Source organism: Aulonocara stuartgranti (assembly GCF_965226115.1).
Source record: "Aulonocara stuartgranti genome assembly, chromosome: 12".
Classification (NCBI taxonomy): domain Eukaryota; kingdom Metazoa; phylum Chordata; class Actinopteri; order Cichliformes; family Cichlidae; genus Aulonocara; species Aulonocara stuartgranti.
In genome coordinates, this window is record NC_138948.1 from 6,101,541 (window position 1) to 6,125,089 (window position 23,549).

Genomic DNA, 23,549 nt, shown 5'->3' on the forward strand with positions numbered 1-23,549 from the left:
TTGGAGATCAACACACTTATGAACTGTTGTAACCTTATGACAACTTGTGTTCCCAGACTTTTAATTAATACAAGAGCATGAAAAATGTGTTGCTTTTGGCACAAAATGTCAAAATCATTTCTCACTGAAGTTAAACTCACTTGTGCTCACTCACTCCTTTAAATTAATATTTTAATGTTTTGCAGTTTTCTAGTGTTTATTATTTATTGTTGAAAAGAGATAATTTATTTTGAAAATCTAGGAAGTTCCCTGGAATTTCCTTTCAAAATTTATTGAAGTTTTTGTTTTGATAGCATAACAAAATTTCAAAATCCGATTTCTATGTGAACCTTCTGATTTAATAACTGTATGAATGCATTTTATCCGTTTGGATTGTTTATGCAGAATTCCATTAAAAACCTGCAAATTCCATTTTGAAAACACCAATTGAAAAGTTTTAACTGGAAATGTGACTGAATGCTGGCACAGTTATACAGATTTTGTACTGATATATACTTTTTATTAATTACCAGCTATTTAAAAAATCCCCTTAGCACACACATTAAGTCCCAAACCTCCAAATTGCAGTTCATTATGATGTAAGTGGATGAAAGACTGACATATCTTTTTGTATTTTTACTTGTAACTACACGACTGGAAGAAAATCCACAAAGCAGTCATTGCAAATCTAATCTGGAATCTTTATGTAACAGTAAATAAACAGTTTCAGAGTCAAAATTGAAGTACGAATGATTAAATCTTTCTAAGCAGTGGTTAATCCTTCAGACTGAATGAAAAACTGAAACTGAAGAAAAAGCAAAAGAGGAATAAAAAGCAGGAGCCCTGATGAAGTCCAAATGAGGGGGAAAAAGTCCTCTCCTCTGTGTTTTTCCAGGTTAAATGTGGCAAAGAGCGTATTGCTGGGAGTTAGCGAGTGTCAACATTTACTCAGAGATGCAGTCTGACAGTAATGGATGTTAATTGACTGTAGCAACATAATGAGAGATTATTATCTGTGCAGAAAACTCCCACAGAACAGAGCAGCTGAGAGGAACAGGATGTTAATGTTGTTTTTCTTCTGTCTTTCCCAAAATTAAATATCCGTCATTTGATCGACTGACGGCTGCTTTTACACCATGATGGATTGAAGTTAATTAAACCATATTATGGTCATTTATAAAGCAAAAAATGTAACTCTGGGTCACGGTCGAGTAAATGGGAAAAATTCTCCAGGATCCTTGACTTATTAAACCGAGATAAAATAAAAACGTCACTTTTATTTCAGCTCAGGGGTAAAAGTAAAGTCTGCGACAACGAAAAACACCACAGAGCAGCCACTTAAGATATTTCCTCTCATGACTGCTTCATGCATGTGGGTAAACAAACAAACCAAAGAAAACAAAAGAAATAACTAAGTAAATACATATGTGTGTGTAGGAGTCCCGACACATGAGCCAACAAAAGCTCAAAGCGGAGCCTTGACAAACAGAATAACTGAAGCAGGGAGAAGAAAGATTAAATCTAGATCGCATGGAAAAATGAGAGGATTTTAATAAGGTGCAGCAGCTAATGTTTGGACATAGAGTATGTCTTCATCAGCATGTGAGGAGGCAGGGGGCATGTGGATGTTTAAACTTTTACCCAAAGAAATATTGAACGCTAAGAAGACATATGGAATAACAGAAGAAAAGAAAAGCATCTTGATTTTTTTAGGGTACAAAGAGATCCCAGAGGCCCAGGATTGGAGGGCTCTGGTCTTCACCTGGAACAAAAAGAAGAAAACCACAAACACAAACATGATCTTGAAGACCCAAAGACAAAAAAGCACCAAAAGGAAACACAAATGTGAGCACTGTTACTTAATTTAGGAGAATAGAAAATACATACAGAGTGAGAGTCAAATTCTATATATAAGAGTTGGACATAGCCGCTGTGATGTCACTCTCAGGTTTAATTTATTTTAAATTTCAGCTCCCTTCATAGTGTTAGTAGAAGAGAGGACGGAGAGTTGAGTTGACAGTTGTGCAAGCTGTTGCCTGAGAGTGCATGGGAGACACACAAACCCATCCATCCATTTCATCTTCTACTACTTATCAAGCCACAGGGCAACAGTCTAAGCAGAGATATTATTTTTCGGTCCAAGTGACCAAAATATTTTTGCACCCAGATGTAAATATGTTGATTTCTGCTGTAAAACTTAAAAGATTTATTATGTGAGTCTGTGGAGATCAACTGGCTTTTAGAGCGAGCCTCCAGTGGCCAATCTAGGAACTTCCGCTTCTGCCACTTCCTCACTGGCTTCATTTTTCAGACCCAGAGTTTGTTCCTTACTTTAAACACGCAAAAAGTCCCGGAGACATAAATCTACTGGGGTGCACTGGCCCAAACCTGGGTGCTGAAACCGAACCAGGACTGTAAGTCGCACATCTGGCCACCATTGTCAGTGCTACATCCATCTGACTGCTAGAAACACAAAGAGTTTGAGGCAATCTCCTGATTCAAACTTGTGATCCTATAAATCTGATGATAAATATCACTGGTTCTCAAGTTTGTGGTGTTCCAGTTTTAGCACATGAGAGGATCCTTCAGAGGGTTGTTGTATTTAAGTTGAAGTTACCCAGGTTTATATTTCATATGTGCGTGTGCGTGTGTGCGTGTGTGTGTGTGTGTGTGTGTGTGTGTGTGTGTGTGTGTGTGTGGGGGGGGGGGGGTTTCTGGAATAAAAACATAAGAGAAACCACAACAATAAACAACAATGCTTTGGCTGAATAGGCCTTTATGTCATCTTTGCAAGCTGTCAGTCCTGCACGGCTGTTGATATCTTTAAGAATTTCAAAAAAAAACTAATACATATAATAAAACTACTATAATGCCAAGAAATTAATATGCTTACGCTACATTGGATGTTTCTATCTGAAGCACACGAATGAACCACATTTTACCAACGAGTCTATCAAAACACATCAAATCACTGGACCTTCTGCTTCGACACTGAAATAACAAATGTAAAGCATATTTACATGTTAACTAAAACATACAATCCCAAACATCTCCATCAAACAGAGATCAAACAAACTATGAGCCAGGTTATCAGTTAACCCCTCAGAGGAGCTGATGGACTCCTGACATGTGTGCACACACGCTGAAAGAGAAGAAACTGTGGTTTATGAATCTATGAACTACAAACCTTCTTTACAGAAACAATACAACAAGATAGCAGGGAATATAATTGTGGCTTATGTATACTTTTTTCCTATTACTTATCATTAACACATACTTTTACATGTAAGTAACTTTATAATCGATTCATAAACACACAAAAAAATCCCAATCCTGTTGTAATGTATACTAGTCAAATCTAATTATACATAAAAAGTAATAAAACTAAGATTTAAATTAATTCATGCTAAATATTACAGGATATGCTGTGCGTCAATACACTAGAACCAATCCTTTTTGGACAGCCAAGACCATTGTGGAGATGCACAGTTCCACACTTAAAGAAAATTAAAGAAAGCATAACAGCGCTAACACTGAATACAGACTGTCAAGCAAGATGATGGAGGGGTGAGGATTTTGGATCGTTTGATGCTGCAGTCATTGAGTAATAAAGTACTCCAAAGTCAAATATGAGGCCATCTGTCTGAAAGCTAAAGAAAGTAGGAAATTAGGATTGCTGTGCTTCATCCTAAGCACAGCAGCAAGTCTACAGCAGACTGGCTGAATGAAAGGATGTGAAGGGACTGTCATAAACAAATGCCCACAATGAATGAAAGCAACACTGTAAAAAGTTGGGCCATTGCTCCACAATGATGTGAATACGGATAAAGTCACATGGGAAAATAGTACTACAAGTTATTGCCAGTAAATGTGGTTCTACAAGCTATGTATGTTTGTTTTCACGATTGCATGTCTTTTTCACATGACTGTATGCAACACACACAAAGATGCATGCTCATATTAAATGTGACAAAGATGTAATGCGGTCAGAATATGTGTGAATATCCTTGTAAGCCAAAAGCTCAGACTTCAGACTGCTCTAAAGGCTCAATTCTGTATGATGACATAAAGATATCCCCAATATGTCATCTGAGACACTAAAGCTCCTTGACCGTAAGACCTTGTTTTTATGAACGTGACCCAATCAGTAGAAAGTTAGCTGAAATGGGGAGGAGCTAAAATTGTTTGTCTTGACAGATGATTGGTGATAATATCACCAGATGCGCCAAGGTCCAGAATGAGATAAAGATTGTTTATTTTAAATAGAGTCCAAGAACACAGGTCCCCCTTTAATTTGACTCTGTTGTTATCACTACTGAGACTACGTCTGATACTGCTGCTAATTCACCGCATACAGGAGCAGACTTAAATCTGTAAAAGTGTCATTGGTGAACATATCTTCTGTTTCTTCTCTATCCTTCACTCCTCTCTTCCTCTCTTCCAGACTGATGAACTGGCTGTGAACTTGTTATGGCATGCTCTCCTTGCTACCCATCATTCAACCTCAGTATTCTGTTGCATCCATCGCCAGTGTTTAGACAGCTCCGCTCTGCCTCTGATCCCCGAGCTCCTTCCAGTGAAAATGGCTACAGGCACTTCTTATTCTGCTGCTTTATGAAGTATTTTGTTCTCATAAAAAAAGATTTTTTAATAAGTGTGTTTGACTTTGATATCTCTTATCTCTTTATTATCTCTTTAAACTCCACGCCGAGTTATTAATCTGCTCCATTTACGTCTTAGTAACAAGCATTTTCATGTTTTGAAACTTTAAGGTGCCTCTTTCAGTCTCCACAGTTTTTCTTATGTCACTCTGATCTTCAGCAATAACTGTAAGAGTAATATACATTTTGTGTTATTTCCTGACTTTCTGCCATTACAAGCATCAAAGAGCAAGAAATTTGAGTTTCGGTGACTTCTCTTTGGCAAAATCATCACATTTGATAACAGCTGTGGATGTTAATAGCACAGCTGTGAGTCCAGAGGAGATGGGACCACAGAGTGAGGCTTATACTTACTTCTTCTACGACCAGAACTATACTGCTACACTTTTTAGCTCTCAGTTATCCTCTTTAGGTTAGAAGGAAGTGGTTATAGAAGCAGATATTTCTCTCAGGATTTTGCTTTGAGACTATAGATATTAAGTGGACACAAAAAGACATTCTGCTGTTACACGTGTAAAACACTTTTTTGTTAGCTATATCAACTGTCATGTGGAGTTTGTGGTGAGTCTTCTGCCTCCTAGTGGTCATAAATTAGATGGTACAGCTTTAATCTATTACATCAAAGTGAACTACACACATATATCCTGCAGCATCTTTAATATAAAGCCAGAAATACCTTCTTAAAACAAAGGCATACATTGCATTGAGTGTCTAATAGTTTGTCTTAATTTTCTAGATCAGGGGTCGGCAACCTGCGGCTCTTTAGTCCTTATAGTGCGGCTCCGTGTGGTTTGGGAAAATAAATTAGAAGTATTTAGCTGAAGTGTATTTTATTTATGTTAGTTCTTTTTTAACTTGTAGTTCTAAATTGGAAGATTATTGTGATATTGAAATATAAAAATACTATTATATTCTTTTATTTTTTCATCGCTCAAAATAAGCGTCACACTCGCGGAAGCCAGTGTACCCGCCGAAACGCCGTGCATTTATCAAGACTTTCAACCCCAGGTAGGCCAATTATGGACCTTCAGATCCACATTATATCAGCAGCTGTTCTCCACCGTGAACTATGTTAAAAACAAACACCGCTCACGCCTCACAGATGACAGCTTACAGTCCTGCGTGAAGATGAAAGTGACTTCGTACAGCCCCGATTTGCAGACGCTGTGCGCAGAGGTTCGGGAGCAGAAGTCCCATTGTAAACATATCACGGCAGACCCGACGATGTTTGCATGAACACGCTTTTCAGCATCTCTTTATTGACCACTTTTCACACACGGTTGCTGTACGCATACAGCCGGCTGTAGCTTTGCAGCTCACAGCCCGACACACACCAACACAACAGCATAGATGGCACAGGCGTTAAGGCGGCGAGGCGTGATTGCGGGTGCCGCTCAGGTGCGTCCGCCTCCCCTGCAGCGACGCTGCAGACCACGCCCCGCCACACACATTAACCAGGTAAAATACATATTTAGGCAGAATTTTGCAAATATCTATTTTTTATCTTTTAGCAGCATAGTGCTTTTTTTTTTTTCAACTATTTTTTAAAAGTCAGGTCAAGGCTCCAAAAGCCCAAAGGCGATATGAGGGTGGCAGCACAACAGTTTTTGTTTGCTACATGGATCATTTTAGTTCAGCTGGGTGTCTTTCCTTTTGTTATATTTCTTTAAGAGTTCAAAATGTGTTAATTACATAAATAAAATGTAATTTTCTCTGTAGCACTTCATGGATTTCATAAGCAACACATCTTAGTTGTTCACACAAAGTGGCTGTAGAGGCAGAGTCCACTTAAAAACTAAGAGTTGTTGTTGTATTAGGGACAAATTCAGACTCCAAAGTCAGCATTTGCCCAAAGAGTGAGGTTTATAAGTGAATAAATATATATTTCTGTAACATATTCAGTATTCTTGAGTTTGTTCTTCCACCTCGTAGTGGTCAGAAATCCTTGTGGACATCTTAAAAACACATTTAGGTAGAAAACCCTTCTCCTGTTTTTGGTTCTCCTTTTAAAATAAAAATAAAAATGCTTGTACAATCATAAAATATATACATAAAAACTATTAACATTCTGTGATTCTTTTCTTTTTCTTTTCTCAAAACCATTTGAAAGACAGAGGTGTCGTCCTGTGTCCAGTCTGGGAGGTCTACACTTTATGTATATACATGTTAAACATAACAGGCTTGACTGCTGTACTGTAACTATGAATTTCATAAATGCAATTATTTATTTTTCTTCACTTGAATTACATCGATGGCAGAATATCAAGGTCTTTAAATGATTTTCTAAGACAGGTCTGGTTTAAATCTTTCAACCCTCTTTATTTCCACGATTGATCATAATCAGGAAAATCAGCTCTGTGAGGTCTTTCTGAGCAACATCAGCTCTTACACAGAGAATAATTGTATCTGGAGCTCTGTAATATGATGGCTTTTTGTTTTTTGTAGGAGAAACACATATCAAACACAGGAAATACTGTCATGGTTTAATATTAAACATGTCAACAAACCATGACAGGTTTAGATTTGAAATATTTAATGAAAACCACAATCTTTTACTAACATGCATGATTCTGAATCCTTCTCCCTGCATCAATGTAACCAGATGAGACATAATCCAGGCAGCAGTCACAGCATGCTGCCTTTAAAATGCGATCGCAGCATCAGTCAGAACTCTATGCATGTGATTTTTCAAGAATTGGATTTGCACAGAGCATACGTGACGTACTGCTTGCTCCTCGTCTTTACAGAAGGTTTGGATTTCATTTCAAGCCTCTCATTAGCACTTAAAGACAGTAAACAACAACTTAACCTGCAAGCTTGTCGGTTAGAGAGAGGTTAAAGTGTGATTTGCATTTAATATCTGTCACACAGTATAATGTCTGTGCTAAAGTTGTTTTGAGTGACTCCACACAAACTGACAGAGGCTGAAAACCAACATACAAGCAGTCAGAGGTCTGTGTGTGTGTTCAGCCGTTATTAAATTACTGTAAAACTGTCAGCTGGTATTAACTCCAGATGTAACTCGGAAGAACTGATCTGTGTTTCCTATCAAAGCAGAATGCATCCCAGCTGGCTGATAACTTCCAGCCATTTTTGCTGTTGGGCAATCGACATAAAGCTTTAAAATTTATGTATGTATTTATTGAACATAAAATTCCAGCCTCTTTATGTTTTCTTTCGGTTTGTTTTTCCACTTCTGCTCAGTCACATCAAACTGATGTGAACACAGATGACTTAAACATCTAAAGGACTGGGGGAAATATGGCTGGAATTTAATTTATTAAAAATTATTAATATTTTATTAAATTAATAACTAAAAATGTATATATTTAGGCAATAAACCAAAGGAACTAATTGTATGCTAATCCGCCAGCATGTTAGGTAAGTCTGCTTGATTTATCTGTATTTTTTGCTTGTAATAGCAGCAACTAATGGAAGAATTTGTCATTTATTGATCATTTTTTAATCTAGAAGTAGCCAAGAATCTGTGAATACTAACATTATGATTTTTAAATACAAATGAGTCACAATCCAAATGTTTGAGAACATTTTGACTCATGTAACAAACTCACAAATTTTGGAGCATTTAAAGAACTCGGTTTTCTCACCACCAGTAGTTTTACTCAGTCTGTTGAAAAAAACAAAAAAAAATCTCTTTGGAAAATATTTTTATAAAGTCTTAAAAACTACCTCGAATGATGTCACAAAGGCATCCTCATGTTTATCCTGGGTTAGAAGCTTCTAACAGAAAGCTCATGTAACAAAAGCAGACTGTGATGGGCTAATGAGAGGTTATTCCATGGCATAATGGCAAATGTGGGATCCAATGTTGCTGGACTTTGAGGTACACCAAAGATTGATCTGTGAAAGCTTTAAACTGTTTTAATAATTATTTGATTTAATAATCATTCAATGTTTGGAGAAAAAAACATCTTTTAACTAATCAATCAATTAGAAAATAGTGAAAAAACAACAAAAAAACAAGTGACCCTCTCTTCTTACATGTAAGAGGTAAACATTTGCAGTTTTCCTCTCTCAAAAAACAAAATAGTGACATAATAATTTATGTCACTCAACAAATCATTGCAGTCAATCATTTTAATAATAACTTCATTTATTTTAAACTGTATCAACATATGGCGAGCTAGACCTTCAGTCAGACCCGCATTCTGTTGGTGGATGCTTTCTACATTTATTCTTCTATTAGTGCGAGAGAGAAAAAAACATTCTACGTTTTTGAAAATATTTATCTAAAGACGTAAGAGCCCTAAAAAACCAAGCGTGAAAATCAGTGCCATAAATATTCAGATAGAACCTGTTAGCATAGCAAAGAAGGATAAACGACTTGCAGTTATTGAACTTAAATAAAAATAAAAATAATAAAAAAATACCCCCCCCCCCCCCCCCCCCCCCGCCCCACCCACATTAAATAAGTAAAAACGTAAATGGATAATAATTAACCATCATCATCATTATCATCATTATTATTATTATTATTATTATTACTGTGATTAATAATCGAGCTGTGACAGTGACACATGAAGGAGTGCGTATGTGACTGCTTTATCTACACCCCCACTCCACCCACTCAAGCACACACGCGCGCGCGCGCACACACCCAGGAGACCTCAATACGACCGTGTTGGGATGATAAATAGCGGGCCGGTAGGTCGGTGGATCGATCCCCCCTCCTCCTCTCTCACTCTCTCCCTCTCTCTCCCCTCCACAAACACAAAACTATATACGGCAATTAATTCCTGCTTGTCCCTCCATCCCTCATCGGCCCTGCCGGCGCGTATCGACTCAGATTACTGCTGATGGTCCGTTTTATCACCGCGGAATATACGCGCTCACACACACACACAATCTGCGTGCTGTTTAGGATCGCTGCCATAACGCCTGAAAGCAGAAGCGGCGGAGATGAATCCCGAGGTTACGGCACAGACGCCAAAGCGCCAGATTACAGGATTATTACAGCAGAACGAGACAGAGCGGTGACGCTGCAGCAGCAGAGAGCACGAAGTTTAACGTTTAAAGCAAAAGAAATAAAATGAAGTCCTCGTTATTCTCCTGCAAATTCTGAACACTTAAAAAAAAAACCCAATGAGATCCGACTGAAATTAAGATGGATCACGGTGCAGCCACTTTAAAATCACCTTTTTTTGTGTGGGAATGTTCTGGAAGTCGGAGATTAGAGTAATCAAAAACGGACCTTTTTTAAAGCAGTGAGCGAAAAATTCCTCCATAATGTTAGAAATGTTGTGAGGACATTAAAATAAAACTGCGCGACAGCAAAATAATAAGAATCGGGCTAATAAATGATTAAATTACAATAATAAATAAATTCTGACTGTAATGTTAAACTAATGGCAAACAATGCGATTTCAAAAACTTAAATTACGCTTGAACAAATCTGTTCAGTTCAGGATTTAACTCACTCGGTGAAAGTTTGATTATATTCAGAGGGTAATGCACATCACAACAGAAAACTGAATCACTGATATATATGAAATTAGAAGCATTTTTCTGGGTATTTAAGTGATTTCCTGGGGTAGATGTCAAACTTTCCGAAACTTTAAATCAATCTCCACGTGCACAGCGGCTGTTTTCAGCGCTGAGCCTCCACCGTGAAGTATGCGTGTGTGTGTGTGTGTTTCTTTTAACGGGACGTCCCGACAGCACTGAAGAAACGCACCTCTAGGCCAGACTGGCGAGATTTTAACCGGCGTGTTCGTGCGTCTTTTACGCATGACAGCGCCTCGTCGATATCTGTGTAAACGTGTGCGAGGATTCACAGCCGATATCGAAGCTGGAGTTTAGTCGGCTTTAGAGTGAAAAATATCCGTTTTTAAGATGAAGATTGTCTTTTTTCGAAGAACACAAAAAAAGTAAAAGTGAAAAAACATTAAAACTAAATAAAACTAAGAAAAAAAATCTCTAAATGTTTCTATTTTTTAATATAAAATTTTATTACTTTTCGGGAAATAATCCGCAGCTTTGACCGGAGTGAAATGACAGCGCACTCTAATAAACACCCTTAAATGGTGCGTGAAGGCCGACAGGTGCAGAGAAAAGAGGCGTTTGTTTTTTAACATAAGATCCAAATGGACTCTGGTTAATATTAACTGTGAGCTGCAGGACTGCTGCTGTCTGAGAGCGTGATCCCAGGCCAGGCTGCTGACCTTTGACCTCTGACCCTCCAAGCCAACCACTATCCTCTCCTTCCAGCTCCTACTGTCCAGCACCGCAGCTGTCAAACCAACTGTAACGTCTCACACAAGTGCTGCATGACACGCTTTAAAACTGCAGTGAATGAAATTAAGTCTTACATTAGTTAAATCATGTTAGATTTGCTCGTAAACTTAAGTTACAAGTTTACTGCACTTTAATGACCAAATAAATCTGAAATTATGTGCAGTTTAAGGAGTGAATCACATGTCGAGTGATGGAGGAGATTTAAATACATCCTTTTATTGGGAATTGTCTGTATAAATTATTGTAATTTTAAGAGGTTGTTTAGGTGGAAACCGATGCTGGCAGCATGCCACATATGTGTGTATTTTGAAAGAAATGCCGCAAAACAAAAGAGAAAATTATTGTGGTCCAAAAGAGCAGACGTTATGTGTTAATTTATCTTTAAAATTATAAAATATATATTTTAAAAGATTAGTTATAACTTTTCAAAAACTAATAAAAAAAATTTTTTGCAGTAATAATACATAAATATTCATGGGAAATTATAGAAATAAGCAATTTTTTAAAATAAAAAATTATAATTAGCAACACTCAGTGGTTAAACATTTTATTAAAAATTTGTTATTTTAGTTGTAATAATAGGATTAAAAAACACCTGAAACGCTGAGCAGATGATTTTAAGCCCGACAGAAACACTACAGTGTGATTATAAGTACTTGATAGTTAAACACTGAGTACACCAAAAGGTCAAAGGTCATGGTCGAGCGCCATAGAAGGATTGTTAGAACTGAAGATTACAGGACTGCTTCTCTAAATAAAGCGTGTGTGTCAGTGTGTGTGTACGTACGGTTGTTGAGCTCTCCCGTGTGGTTGCTCAGCGGGATGATCTCCATCCTCTGCTGTCCGTACAGATAGTAGTCCAGCTCCGCTGCCGTCAGCTTGAACCCTTTGCCGCCCTCCTCGCTGCCTCCGCTGCTGCTGCTCTTCACGCTGGACGACACCACTCCAACCCCCACCCCTCCGCAGCTCTGCTCTTTGGCCTGATGGAGGAGCCCAGCTGCTGGGTTGAGCCCCTGCGGGTTCTCTGGAGGGACCACCACCACTAGATCTCCTCCTCCGCCTCCTCCTGGTCCTCCTCCTCCTCCTCCAGGACCTCCAGGTCCAGCGCACACTGGGGCCAATGCCTGCCCAAAAAGTGCGATCTGCTGGGGCACAGGCAGCTGGGAGAGCCCTGCGTTGGTGGAAATGGAGATGGAGGTGGACGGAGTGAGGGCTGCCGCTGCGGCTGCTGCTGCGGCTGCTGCTGCTGCTGAAGAAGAAGCTGCTGAAGAGGAGGAGGAAGAAGAAGAGGAAGAAGTGCAGTGCGTGGAAGCTAGGAGGTGGCTATGCAGGCGGGACGGGCGCATGGTGTCAATAGGGATGGAGAGACGGTCAGGTGGGGGTGGCGGAGGAGCCAGAGGAGCTTTTAGCTGAGCCTGAGGGAACAGCTGCTGCCAGTGCTGCAGGTAGGACGGGTCCACCTTAAGGAAGGCCGAACCGCTCGGGTCGCCCGGCTTCAGCATGGCTGTCCACTGACTGCTGGGAGGAAACATCAGAGAGAGCGGCATCAATCATCAGGATCAAAAAACATATAGAAACATTCAAGAGGTCAAAACATGAAGCGCTGAACATGCAGGGGTTCCAGTTTGTTTACTTCAAACACGAGAAATACAACAAGTGTCAGATTCACTACAGACAAATTTTTTTAATTGTGTGTTTAATTAATTTTTAAACATATTTGACAACTTTAGTGAGACATTTATGACTTTTTAAAAGATAAAATCAGTGCTTTAAGTTACTGCGTTTTTACATAAATCAGTTTTCAGGGACTTAAGAGAGAGCTCCACTCCAGAACTCAACTGATGACCGATGTGTTTGCTTGATTTTTTTTCTGCAGAATTCAGTCTCATTGCTCATTTCAAAATCTACAACAGATCACATCTGATTCACACTTCTTTTTTTTTTTACCAGAAAGCGTTTTGTTTCAAACAATTTATTTTCTGAGGATTCATCCAAAATTACATTTGTGTTAAATTTGTGAGCACATTGAACATCAGCCTGCTGATCGATAATGTTTTTTTTTTCTTTACTTTTTTTCCTTTTTCTTGCGTTTTGTAAAAATTGTAAATGTAAAATGGTGCAAATTGCATTGAAATGTTTTAGGTATAAAGTTTAAAATGACAATTTATCAACATTACATGTAGTCTGAGTTTTTTTTATCTATAAATTTACAAAGCAGGTGTTTCACTTTTCTACAACTTTGATTGCAAACCAAATCTCAAATAAATATGTTTCACAGTCTGGCTTCTGCTCTCCTTTCAGTCACCCTAATGTGTTTTTAGGCTTCAAACAAGCTAAAAAGGATAAAATCCGATACAAAATTCCAAATTTAAATTTATATCCGTGTTTATAATTAAAAAAGAGTGAGAGGGTCATGCTTCAGATGTTTTTGGTGATCATGCTGAGTTTGTTCAGTCTTAAATACTCCACTGGTTCAACCTGAATTCTTTCACAGAGGAATTTCAAAGGTGGATGTCCACACTGGTGTGTTTTTTGTTTAAAAAAAAAGAAAAGAAAATCTGCAGATCTAAATTCCAATGATAAGAATTAGGTACGATTCTACACATCTTAAGAAGACATTATTAGAAAGTAGAAAGAGTTTTTATAGTGGTGAATATTGGCGAATATTAAAAAGAGGAAACAATTACATCCACTGAAATAAGCAGACGTAAACGATGTACAAATAAAAGAATCTTCTGTATGACTTAAAATAAAATGATCTTATAACTGAATTGTTTGCCTCTATTTGCAGTTTTTTTTTCTTCTACGTTCTTTTTAAAACTCGTGACGAATTAAGTCTCACCAACCAAATAAAAGCATTCAGTGTGGAACATAAACTTCGAACACCAATAAAACACCAAATATAAACTGACTTCTGCCTCCTTCCTCTGCTCCGCTGTCTCTGTCTCGGATGGTTTGTTTTAGCGCGGATTTTACGCACACCGAGCGCAAAAAAACGCGTTAGAAAAGCCAACAAAAGCCGTTAACGCACTCACGTTCACACTTCCGAGTAGTTTACAGTGTAAACCAGTTCGTGATGAATAGTTTCATCTGAATAAGTGAGCAGATGATCCGGATAAGTCCCTGGAAGCTCGGCGATCTCGCGTGCTGATCAAGTCCAAGCAGAGGCAGCGCTCGGCGGGCAGAGACGCGGAGAGGCTCCGATAGGTTTTGCTTGGAGTTCCCTTTGATGTTTTCCCTTTCTTTTTATAACGTGAAAGTTGGCAAAGCAGCAAAGCCTTACAGTTATCAGAGTGTGTGCGGCTCCTGGGCGCCGATTTCCGGGCAGCGGTGGAAGGTTTGTCCCTCCTCCGGGCTGCGGTGAACCATCGAGAGGAGCCGGGACAGTCCGCTGCGTCCAGCGCGTCTCCGGAGCCAGAACTACCGGAGAGTGTTCTACACGAGTCTCTCTCTCCCACCCCCTCTCTCTCCACTTCCATTCACTTATCCTCTCTCCTCCTCTCTCTCCGCTTTTCTCCATAGTCTCTCTCTCTCTTTCTCCCTCAAATTCACACGTATCCTTTCTCTCTCACTTCTCTTTTCTCCATCCTCCTTTTTCTCCAAACACTCAGTTTTTACTATCTCCCTCCTTTCCCCCCTTTTATTTCTTTCATGTCTTCTTTACAGTGCTTTGCTTCAGACTGGACTCTTTTTACTTCATTCAAATGATCTTTATTGACACTATGAACAAATGCCAATATGGTGAAAGCAGCACTGGCTACATGCAAACCTCTCTCATGTGTCTATCAAAGGTTGCTGGTGATTTGTAGTAAATCAGTTGAGCACACCTTTGTGTGCTAAAGATTTGAGTTTGTACAACTAAGCAGTTTTTCTTTAAATCAGTGCAGTTTGGTTCATCAACCAGAGGTAACTGAAAGTTTTTCAAATATCAGTTCAGTACATATACTTTGTTACCCCTGGAGGTCATAACACCCCGTAACCCTAATAAAGAAATGCTGTTTGTTCACTAATGTCACTCAAAGCTGACAGAGCAGAATCATTCCACTTCCTACTCATTGCCCAGCAGATTGTTCTTGATGTACAGAATCACAAAAGATTTATAGTTTTTTCCAAAAACAGTACAGATAATGACTAAGTCATGCTAAAGTAAACATCTTTGAGCAACATCTTTGCAAATAGGAAAAAATAACTTTCTGGTGACTGGATTTATTCTTTTTTTGCAAGTAGTGTCGGCGACCAACTAGTACCCCAGAGGTGAAAGGTGTTGCATGCTCAGCCTCTGGGGGACCGCAACATGATTACACAGGTCACTTGGTGGGAGGCAAACTGCCATTCTACAGCAACTACATCACTCTTTGTGGAAGAAGTTCAGACTTTCTGTTTCAACTCTATGGGGTTCTAGCTAGATTATGAACATCAGTAGTGAAAGCGAATTTCTGATTTTTTGTGTATGTAGACATCAGCAGACTTATGCTTTTAACAAATCTGCTACTAATGAGGTTTCACTGCAGCAATGGAGGCTATGTCTACAACCTGGATTCTCTATGTAGACAAGCAATCACATCCATAACCACAAGAGGTCTCTTCTCAGGAAAGATTTTTTTTTTTAAATTCGTATAGTTTTTGAGCTTCTTGTCAGTTATTTTTCATTCTCCTCATTCATCCACCGAAGAACTTTCAACAATCTAAAATCTTGTTTTTCTGATATTTATTTTTATTTCTGATCTTATAGGTGGTCATTCTGCCAGTTCAAATCGCTCAGCTTTCATCCACTGTGTGTCTGTGTAATGTATGTATGTGTGTATGTGTATGTATGTGCGTGTGTGTGCGCACGTGTGTACCAGTGAAGATAAGACAGATTACAGCCGAGCTCATTGTGTTTTGGGTCTGACTTGTTATCCATGACCCCAAGCTTTCCCACCCGTCTGCTTCACAAACACGCACACGCACATGCACGCACACACACACACACACACCTACACCTACACACGTAAAGCATACAGTATGTGTGTGTACATCAGTCATTGTAAGCTGCTGTGGATAAGAACAGCTAAGAATCAGCTAAATGCCTGAAAATGTAAATGTGTGTGTGTGTGTGTCAGTATGAGTGTGTGTTGTTATGACTGGCGTCGCCCTGACAGGACCCATTTGTCATCCTCGAGACCTCTGGTGGATTGATAACGAACAAAAACACAAACATAAGCGTCTGAAAATGAACTCTTGTCGGCTTAAAGCGACTTTTTCAGCATGGAGGAATGTGGAGCAGCAACAGCCCGTCTGATTGGCTGAAGCACAAGTTCAGGGTCGACAGTAGCCCGCAGAAAAGCGCAGGGTTGGTAGTTCAAATCTAGGGTCTTCTTACATGTAATTTTTCACCTCCAAGGAGGTAGGTCCTTATTGTTAGGAGATTGGGTTTTTTTTAACGTGGACTCAAAAAGGCAATTTTAATCACAACATCAGTCAAAATGTCCTTGTATGGTTGGTTGTTCAATTTGATGAAAAAGGAATATTGTTTTAACAGTGAAGGAAGCCAGCAGCACTGCAGCCCAATCCAACTTCTTTACTTCCTTTTTCAGTGATTTGTGTGTCTTGTTCTAAGGAATTAGCTGTTAGTCACTGCTGAAGAGTCAAATCGCTGGCATGACACTTCCTTTTAGATCTAAGGCTTTTCTTTTTTTTGCATCCAAATGAACAATACCGATGAATTTTTAGTGCTGAGTTTTAATAAAACGAAGAAATCCATAAAGCTGGGAAAAAACAACCTGAGATTTATTGTTTACATTTCAGTGACTTTTTAGACTTCCTGCTCCTGGCAAAAACTATACAACTATACTAGTGAACAAAAAATATTTGGTGCATTTTACATTTTGAGTTTAACTGCTGGCCAAAAATGTCATGATTATAATAGTTAATATTAGTTTTACACTTACAGATTAATTTGTTCAATGTTAATAAACTACATTTTACAATGCTAGCACTTGTCTCAGATTTGTTTTTATTTTATACAACAATAACAATGCACAAATATATAAAATTAAAACTCCAAATTCCTGTTGGAGAATTACAACACCTCATAGTTGCATAGACGAGAAATTCTTTTCATTCAGTTTTCATTCTTATCTATATAAAAGTAAATAACTGCAGCCACAAAACAACATCAGCTGAGTTCTTCAGTCTATGAGCTAAACTTCCTTTGCTACACTGAGCAGGAAATTGCGCCCTCTACCAAATATGTTTATTTTGGTCCTAGCTTACTTCGCCACTAAATAATTGTCTGGGACAAAAAGAGCCCAGTGTGAGGAAAACTAAGCCCCAAATGCACCTTTAAAGACGCCAGAGATGATCTGAAAGTTCACTTTACTATTTTTTTCTCATGTTTCTTATGTTCTGTTATGAATTATTGTAAGAATTTATAATTTATCATAACATTTTACATTTAAATGCTGGCTTCCTCTTCACTGTGCTCGCTGTGTACAATAGTCAAAAAGCTACACTTTGTGCATTTGTTCATCATAGTTTTTTGCCCTCTTGTGTGTACAGACTGTTGACTGACAATATATTGTTTTAACTTGTTCATAAACATTACCAATGATAAGATAGTGGAGGTATTTCAATGTGAGATCAGAAGATTGCACATAAATAACACACCGCTTCTGTCATGTTTTGGTTGTTATACTGAGGTCGTTTGTGGTGTTAAATGAGAAAAACGTTTAAAAAAACCCACACAAAGTAATGGTAAATGTGAATATTATTCCTATACACTTGTTATTGTCATTGTCAACTGTTTAATTTCATCTTTGAAAATGAATTTTTAGCATTTATTTTCATCCAGTTATGATATTGTAACACCATTCACTGGAACAAATTCATAATATTTTATATAAAGGTCTTTTTTAACATCAGCATGACTCCCACTTTAAGCTAAACTGAAGCTGTGGTGTTTGTTTTTATCATTACAAATGTAACATTGAAGCAAATGTTCCCTAACCAGCAGATATAAATGATGAATTCATGGTGCTTTTTATTCTAAATGTACATTTCTTATATTTCTTCTCCATCACCATCATTTTTAGTTCATAGTTTTGATTCGTCTCCATAATGCCGCGGGGGATTTTCCATTCCAGACAGAATGCATAAAGAAAGAAAAGAAAAGGGGGGAAAACAGAGCAGGAGTAGAATTAGGTGTTTTCATCCATTGATTAATGACTTTCTAAAGCAAAGCACATCGAAAGGAGCCGGACGATCAATAAATTAACTGCCCAAATTCATCATTTTCTACAACAAAAGCTAATTATTTAGACGGCTGCAGGAAAGGAAAAAACACAATATAAACAAGAGTTCATTTAGCAAAGCTGTGTATTCCTGCATGTGAGAACATTGCAGGAATGCAAGAGGAGTTTCATTTTCAACAGCGACATGGACGCAGTTTAACTTTAGATTACAATTATTTAAAAAACATGCAAACTCAGATATGGCCGTACAATAACTGCGCAGTAATGTATATTAAAGGATAAAAGATAAGTGTAAATAGAACCGATACAAATGAGTGGCAGCAGACCTCGGACGAGAATCATCCTATGAATGTAGCCATCCATGGAAAAAATGAAAACTGTCCACTGCAGTTACCTCCTTTGATTCTCATGCTGTACTTTTGATTGTTGATGTATTTTATGTATTCATGTATTTATTTATTGAGTTGTTGTTTTCTCCTTGGCACACGGGTACATCTTAGGCCCCTGAGGGTTCTTATCTATATCAGAAGTTCTGACATCATCTTGTTACCTAGCAACCACCTAGCAATGAGCTAAAATGGCCCATTTTCTGCATTTATTCAGCTATAACCTCATAAAAGCAGTGTATCATTTTTATTTCTTAACAATAACATCTAATTTTTAAAATTTCTCTCAGTGTGATTAAGTATATCAGTTTGCCAACAGCACAAACAGGCCAAGCAGGGGCATGCACGAGTGTTTTTGAAAAAAAAGATTGCTTACAATGAGATGCTTGAAATTAATGAAGTGAATAAGAGTCTTCTCGTGTATACGGTACAGTCCCTGATACCAGTGAATATAACTTACACCACTGATATGTTGTTATAATGGCATAACTACATGCAATAATATATATTGTCTTTAAATATAAAGTTGCTTCCAGAGAGCAGACTTCATGGTAAAAATGGCCACATGAGGACATCCTCATATAGATTTTACACAACATTTTATCCACTGTGTTACTAACGAGGTCATCAGCCTGAATTCTCTATGTAGACACGTAATCACATTTATGACCACAAGAGGTCTCTTCTCAAGGAAGATAAAAACACTTTTAGTTTGTTTGTTTGTTTTTTTAGAGTTTTTGAGCTTCTGTTCCTCCTGTTGAAGGTGAGCTCAGTTGTCACTCCTTTTGCTCTTCCAGCACAGTTTTTAACCCCATCTGGATCGGACAGCGTGTCACCCACGTTGACTTACATGCTGTTTGTTATGTGCATGCACATTATGTATGCAAGCAAGGTTGGAAATCCCTTAGGCTCTACGCAGGCAAAAAGACCAGTCGTACCATAAATTCTACATTTGCCCCTCCTGAAAACTGAACTCAACGCAGAACTGCCTTAAACATGTTTCTTTCTAATGGACAGCAGGTGAAGATCCTTCTGGTAACAGAAACTCTAAGAGAAAACCCAAATATTCACTTGACTTATGACCTCAATAAAGATTCTTCTGTTTATAAACCACCGAGAGGGAACATAGTTTCTTTGAAAATGTGTTTAATTAGATCTATGCATGTTACACATGGGTTCATAAAATAGTTATATTTATTTCAGATTTGATGTATTTGGGTTAAAACTGCGTTAATTTAGTTCAAGCTGTAAAACAGCTGCAGGAATTCAGCTGAAATAAAAACTATTTTATTGAACAACCTAATTTATAAAAATAGCACCAAATGACAGTATTAAAGGTCAACATAGCTTTTGATTCTGAAAGTGAAGCCAACACTAAAATGGCTAGCAGGGGCCAACATGACTTTTTAGCAGTTGTATCATTTTTATGGGAAACGTAGCCTCAGGTTTCTTTCTCTGTGAAGAAAATGTGTCAATTTTCTAATTTATGGTCATTATTAGAATCAGAAAGGAGAATTATTGAGGTTATGCTAATTGGCTACACATTGACTTACTTCCCATTAGTCAGCAAACATGGGGTGTCCTTGGTTTCATAGTCAGCTTCACACCTCACACGTGAAGTCTAGTTTGATCATCCTATATTGCCTATGAGTACTAATATGAAAGACTACAGAACAATGCAAAATGAAGGTCCCAAACTGCTGCCAGGAACACCTAGTAGTTTAAAAAACAAAACAGTGTTTTAATAGAAACACTATTAATAGAGGGGATTTTTTGTGCCCCAGGCTGGTATGGAAGTACTTGTGATGCACACTGTCCCAAAAGGATTTCCCCACTGTTGAATTATTCCCAAGAAAATTGACCTCAGGTTTTGCTTTACAAGTAAAACGTCAATCCATCAATCCAACAAGTTTTCAAGTATCAGACAATTATTTCAGTTGACTTAGTTTCACTTAAAGGAAGTCAGAGTATGACTAATACTCAAGCTCTATGGGTTCCATTTCAACTGCCTTTACACAACCCATCAGTGACAGAGAGAAATCAGACAAAATGATCAACCAATCAAATCTTGATTTGTTGATAAAAACGATCATCTAATTTACTTGTAATTAATATGGCTACGAATCACTCTTGTGGCCATTAAAGTCTGGAGATGTTTACAGGGTTCGCTTCCACTATTGGTTGATTGAAGTCTTACTGGTTTAAATGCATGGGGCCAATTAGTACACAAGTGGTGTTAATTCAATTAAAATGTTTGTAGTTACGCTGTGCAACACACACATGCATAAATACATGACTGTGACCTTGGTATAAACCCACATGTAAACCCACAGGTTTAAAGCGGTGTCACTTTCATTTACATAGGAGCATGTTGTTAAGGTCCTGCTTTGACATTCAATTAAAACGTTTACATTTCTGCTTAATTAATTCGGCGGACGGCGGCAGGAAAAGACGAATGGACGGGCTGCTTTGACAGGAGGCCGATAACCGTGTGTGTTTGTGTGTGTGTGTCCCTGCTGTGGTGTTAAGGTCACGGCAGGCTGACTATTATAATTCATCTCTATAGACATGTATTCAGCGGGGACTTATATTCTCTTTTTCAGCTTTATTTCCTGCAGCTGAAGCCAAGCCCAAGCAGACCTGAGGTGTTTTTAATGCAGTAAAGTATTTTAAAGATAAAATACTCTGCTGTATGGACTTCATTATCCTTCATTTAGTGTTAAAAACGAGCCACTGCACCTTATAGATCACTGCATGCTGGAAAATGCAACTCTTTGTCAATTAGTCAAGAAAAATATTGTAACGTTCACAAGAACCAGACGGTTGGGGTCTCAGTTTGTCCGTTTATTCGGCACATAAGCCAGCGGGTTGTTAACTCAGGGGGAAGCGCTCTCGATCTACACCTCTCTTCAGCCTGGCACACACACAGAACAACCAGGTCCCCCCACCCCTTCCTGTACACCACCCTCACTACTTCCTGCAGCCCAACCAAACATGAATCTTAAAGGAACAACAACAGTGTGCAGAGAAAACCAACATGTCACTGTCCAGTAACACTTAACCATCGTTACACTGCCCCCCCAGCAATAAGTTCCTCGTCCCCGAGGGAACGACACAGTGTCTGAGGCGGGGCGGTAGCCTACGTTCCCTCCTTGACCTCCTGAGCCCCTGAGGAGGACGCGGAGCTTCGGGGCTTTGGGGTGAAGAGTCCGAGGGGGGGAACGCAGCCCCGGTCGGGGGCCCCTCTGAGCAGGGTCATGGACGCTCTGTACACGTCCCTCTGGAAAGGAGGGGAGGGACTGTCCTCTGTAGGGGGCCATCCGGTCTTCTGGTCAACCTCCCCCACTCGCTCTAGGACGCTGCAAGGCCCCACCCAGCTGCTATCCAGTTTAGGACACCGTCCCTTCTTCCTCTTTGGGCTGTAGACCCACACCAGCTCCCCAGCACGGAAGTGCCTCCCTTTAGTGGTGATGTCGTAATTCCTCTTTTGGCGCAGGCCTGCCTTCGCCAGCTGCTCTCGGGCGTAGGAATGTGCAGAATCCAGCCGGTCCTGCAGCTTCCTTGCGTAGTCCCGGCCCGGTGGTGCCTCTGGCGCGTCCGGGGGTTTCCCAAAAGCCAACTCTGCAGGAGTTCTCAGCTCTCTCCCTAACATGAGCAGGGCAGGCGTACATTGGGTGGAGTCCTGCACTGCCGACCTGTAGGCCATGAGGGTAAGGGGAAGATGGTAATCCCAGTCCCGTTGGTGTTCTGAGGTAAGGATGGCTAGCTGCTGGGCCAGCGTCCTGTTAAACCTTTCCACCAGCCCATCGCTTTGGGGGTGAAGTGGGGTGGTGCGGGTTTTCTTAGTCCCAAGGCGTTCACACATGGCAGCAAATACCTTGGACTCAAAGTTACGCCCCTGGTCACTGTGGAGGGTCTCTGCTGTTCCAAAGTGGCTGAACATCCCCTCCACTAATACATCAGCGACCGTCTCAGCCTCCTGATCTGGGATGGCGTATGCTTCCGGCCACTTGGTAAAATAGTCCATGGCCACAAGAACATAGCGGTTTCCTCTGTCTGTGCGAGGAAATGGGCCCATGACGTCCACAGCTACTCGCTCCATTGGGGCTCCTGCTGGTTGCTGCTGAAGCTGAGCCCGGGACTGGTCTTGTGGCCCTTTGTGTGAGGAACATGCATCACAGCTGCGGCAAAAGTCCTCCACATCCCTCCGCTGTTGACCCCAGTAATAGCCCTGGCGGAGGCGGCGAAGAGTCTTGGAGACCCCAAAGTGGCCAGAGCCAGTGCTCCCATGGCAGGCTCCCAGCACAGCTGACCTCAGCGACCTTGGCACCACAACCTGCCACCTCTCCTCCCCCGTGGCAGGATCCTTCCAGGCACGCTCCAACACCCCCTCCTTCAGCCTGAGAGCTGCAAACTTGGCCCACAGCCCCCTGGTACAGATGGAAAACCCAGTGACCTCATCCCAAAGGGGTTGCTCCCCCTTCTCCAGCCACTGCAGGACCGGCAGCAGGTCTGTGTCTTGTTCCTGCCGTGCCCTCCACTCCGCTGCATCCACCACCAGAAGAACCCTGCAGGCGAGCTGTGCTGCTCCGTCTATTGTCGTGAGTTCCCGCTCTATTTCCTCTCGCTTCTCACAGTAACGGCAGCCAGCTGCAGCACATGGGCGGCGAGAGAGGGCGTCTGCGTTAGAATGGTGCGTCCCTGCTCTGTGCTCCACGGTGAAATTGAAGGCTTGGAGCTCCTCCAGCCAGCGAGCCACCTGTCCCTCTGGCTCCCTGAAAGACATCAGCCACTGAAGGGCAGCATGATCAGTTCTGACAACAAATGCTGTGCCGCACAGGTAGTATTTAAAGTGTCTCACCCCCGCCACCACAGCCAACAGCTCTCGTCGTGTGACACAGTAGCGCCGCTCGCTCCTGTTCAGGACCCGGCTGAAGTACGCCACCACCTTCTCCCCTTCCGGTCCAACCTGCGACAACACCGCTCCCAGCCCCACATTACTTGCGTTAGTGTCCAGGACAAAAGGCAGGGCGGGG

At 40.2% G+C, this 23,549-nt stretch overlaps 1 protein-coding gene across 8 annotated transcripts in view; it reads right to left on the bottom strand.

Moving 5' to 3' along the window:
- prdm6 (PR domain containing 6) overlaps positions 1-23,549 on the bottom strand; it is a 203,938-nt gene that overhangs the window by 116,542 nt on the left and 63,847 nt on the right. For 3 of the 8 annotated variants that reach the window (XM_082554516.1, XM_082554518.1, XM_082554520.1), the window contains one exon: positions 11,683-12,410. In XM_082554516.1, the coding sequence (XP_082410642.1) occupies positions 11,683-12,397 (715 nt within the window). In that variant the 5' untranslated portion in view covers positions 12,398-12,410. Of the gene's footprint in view, positions 1-11,682; positions 12,414-13,930; positions 14,508-23,549 lie in introns of those variants that run through there. The other 5 variants (XM_082554514.1, XM_082554521.1, XM_082554515.1 and 2 more) reach the window with 4 other exon arrangements.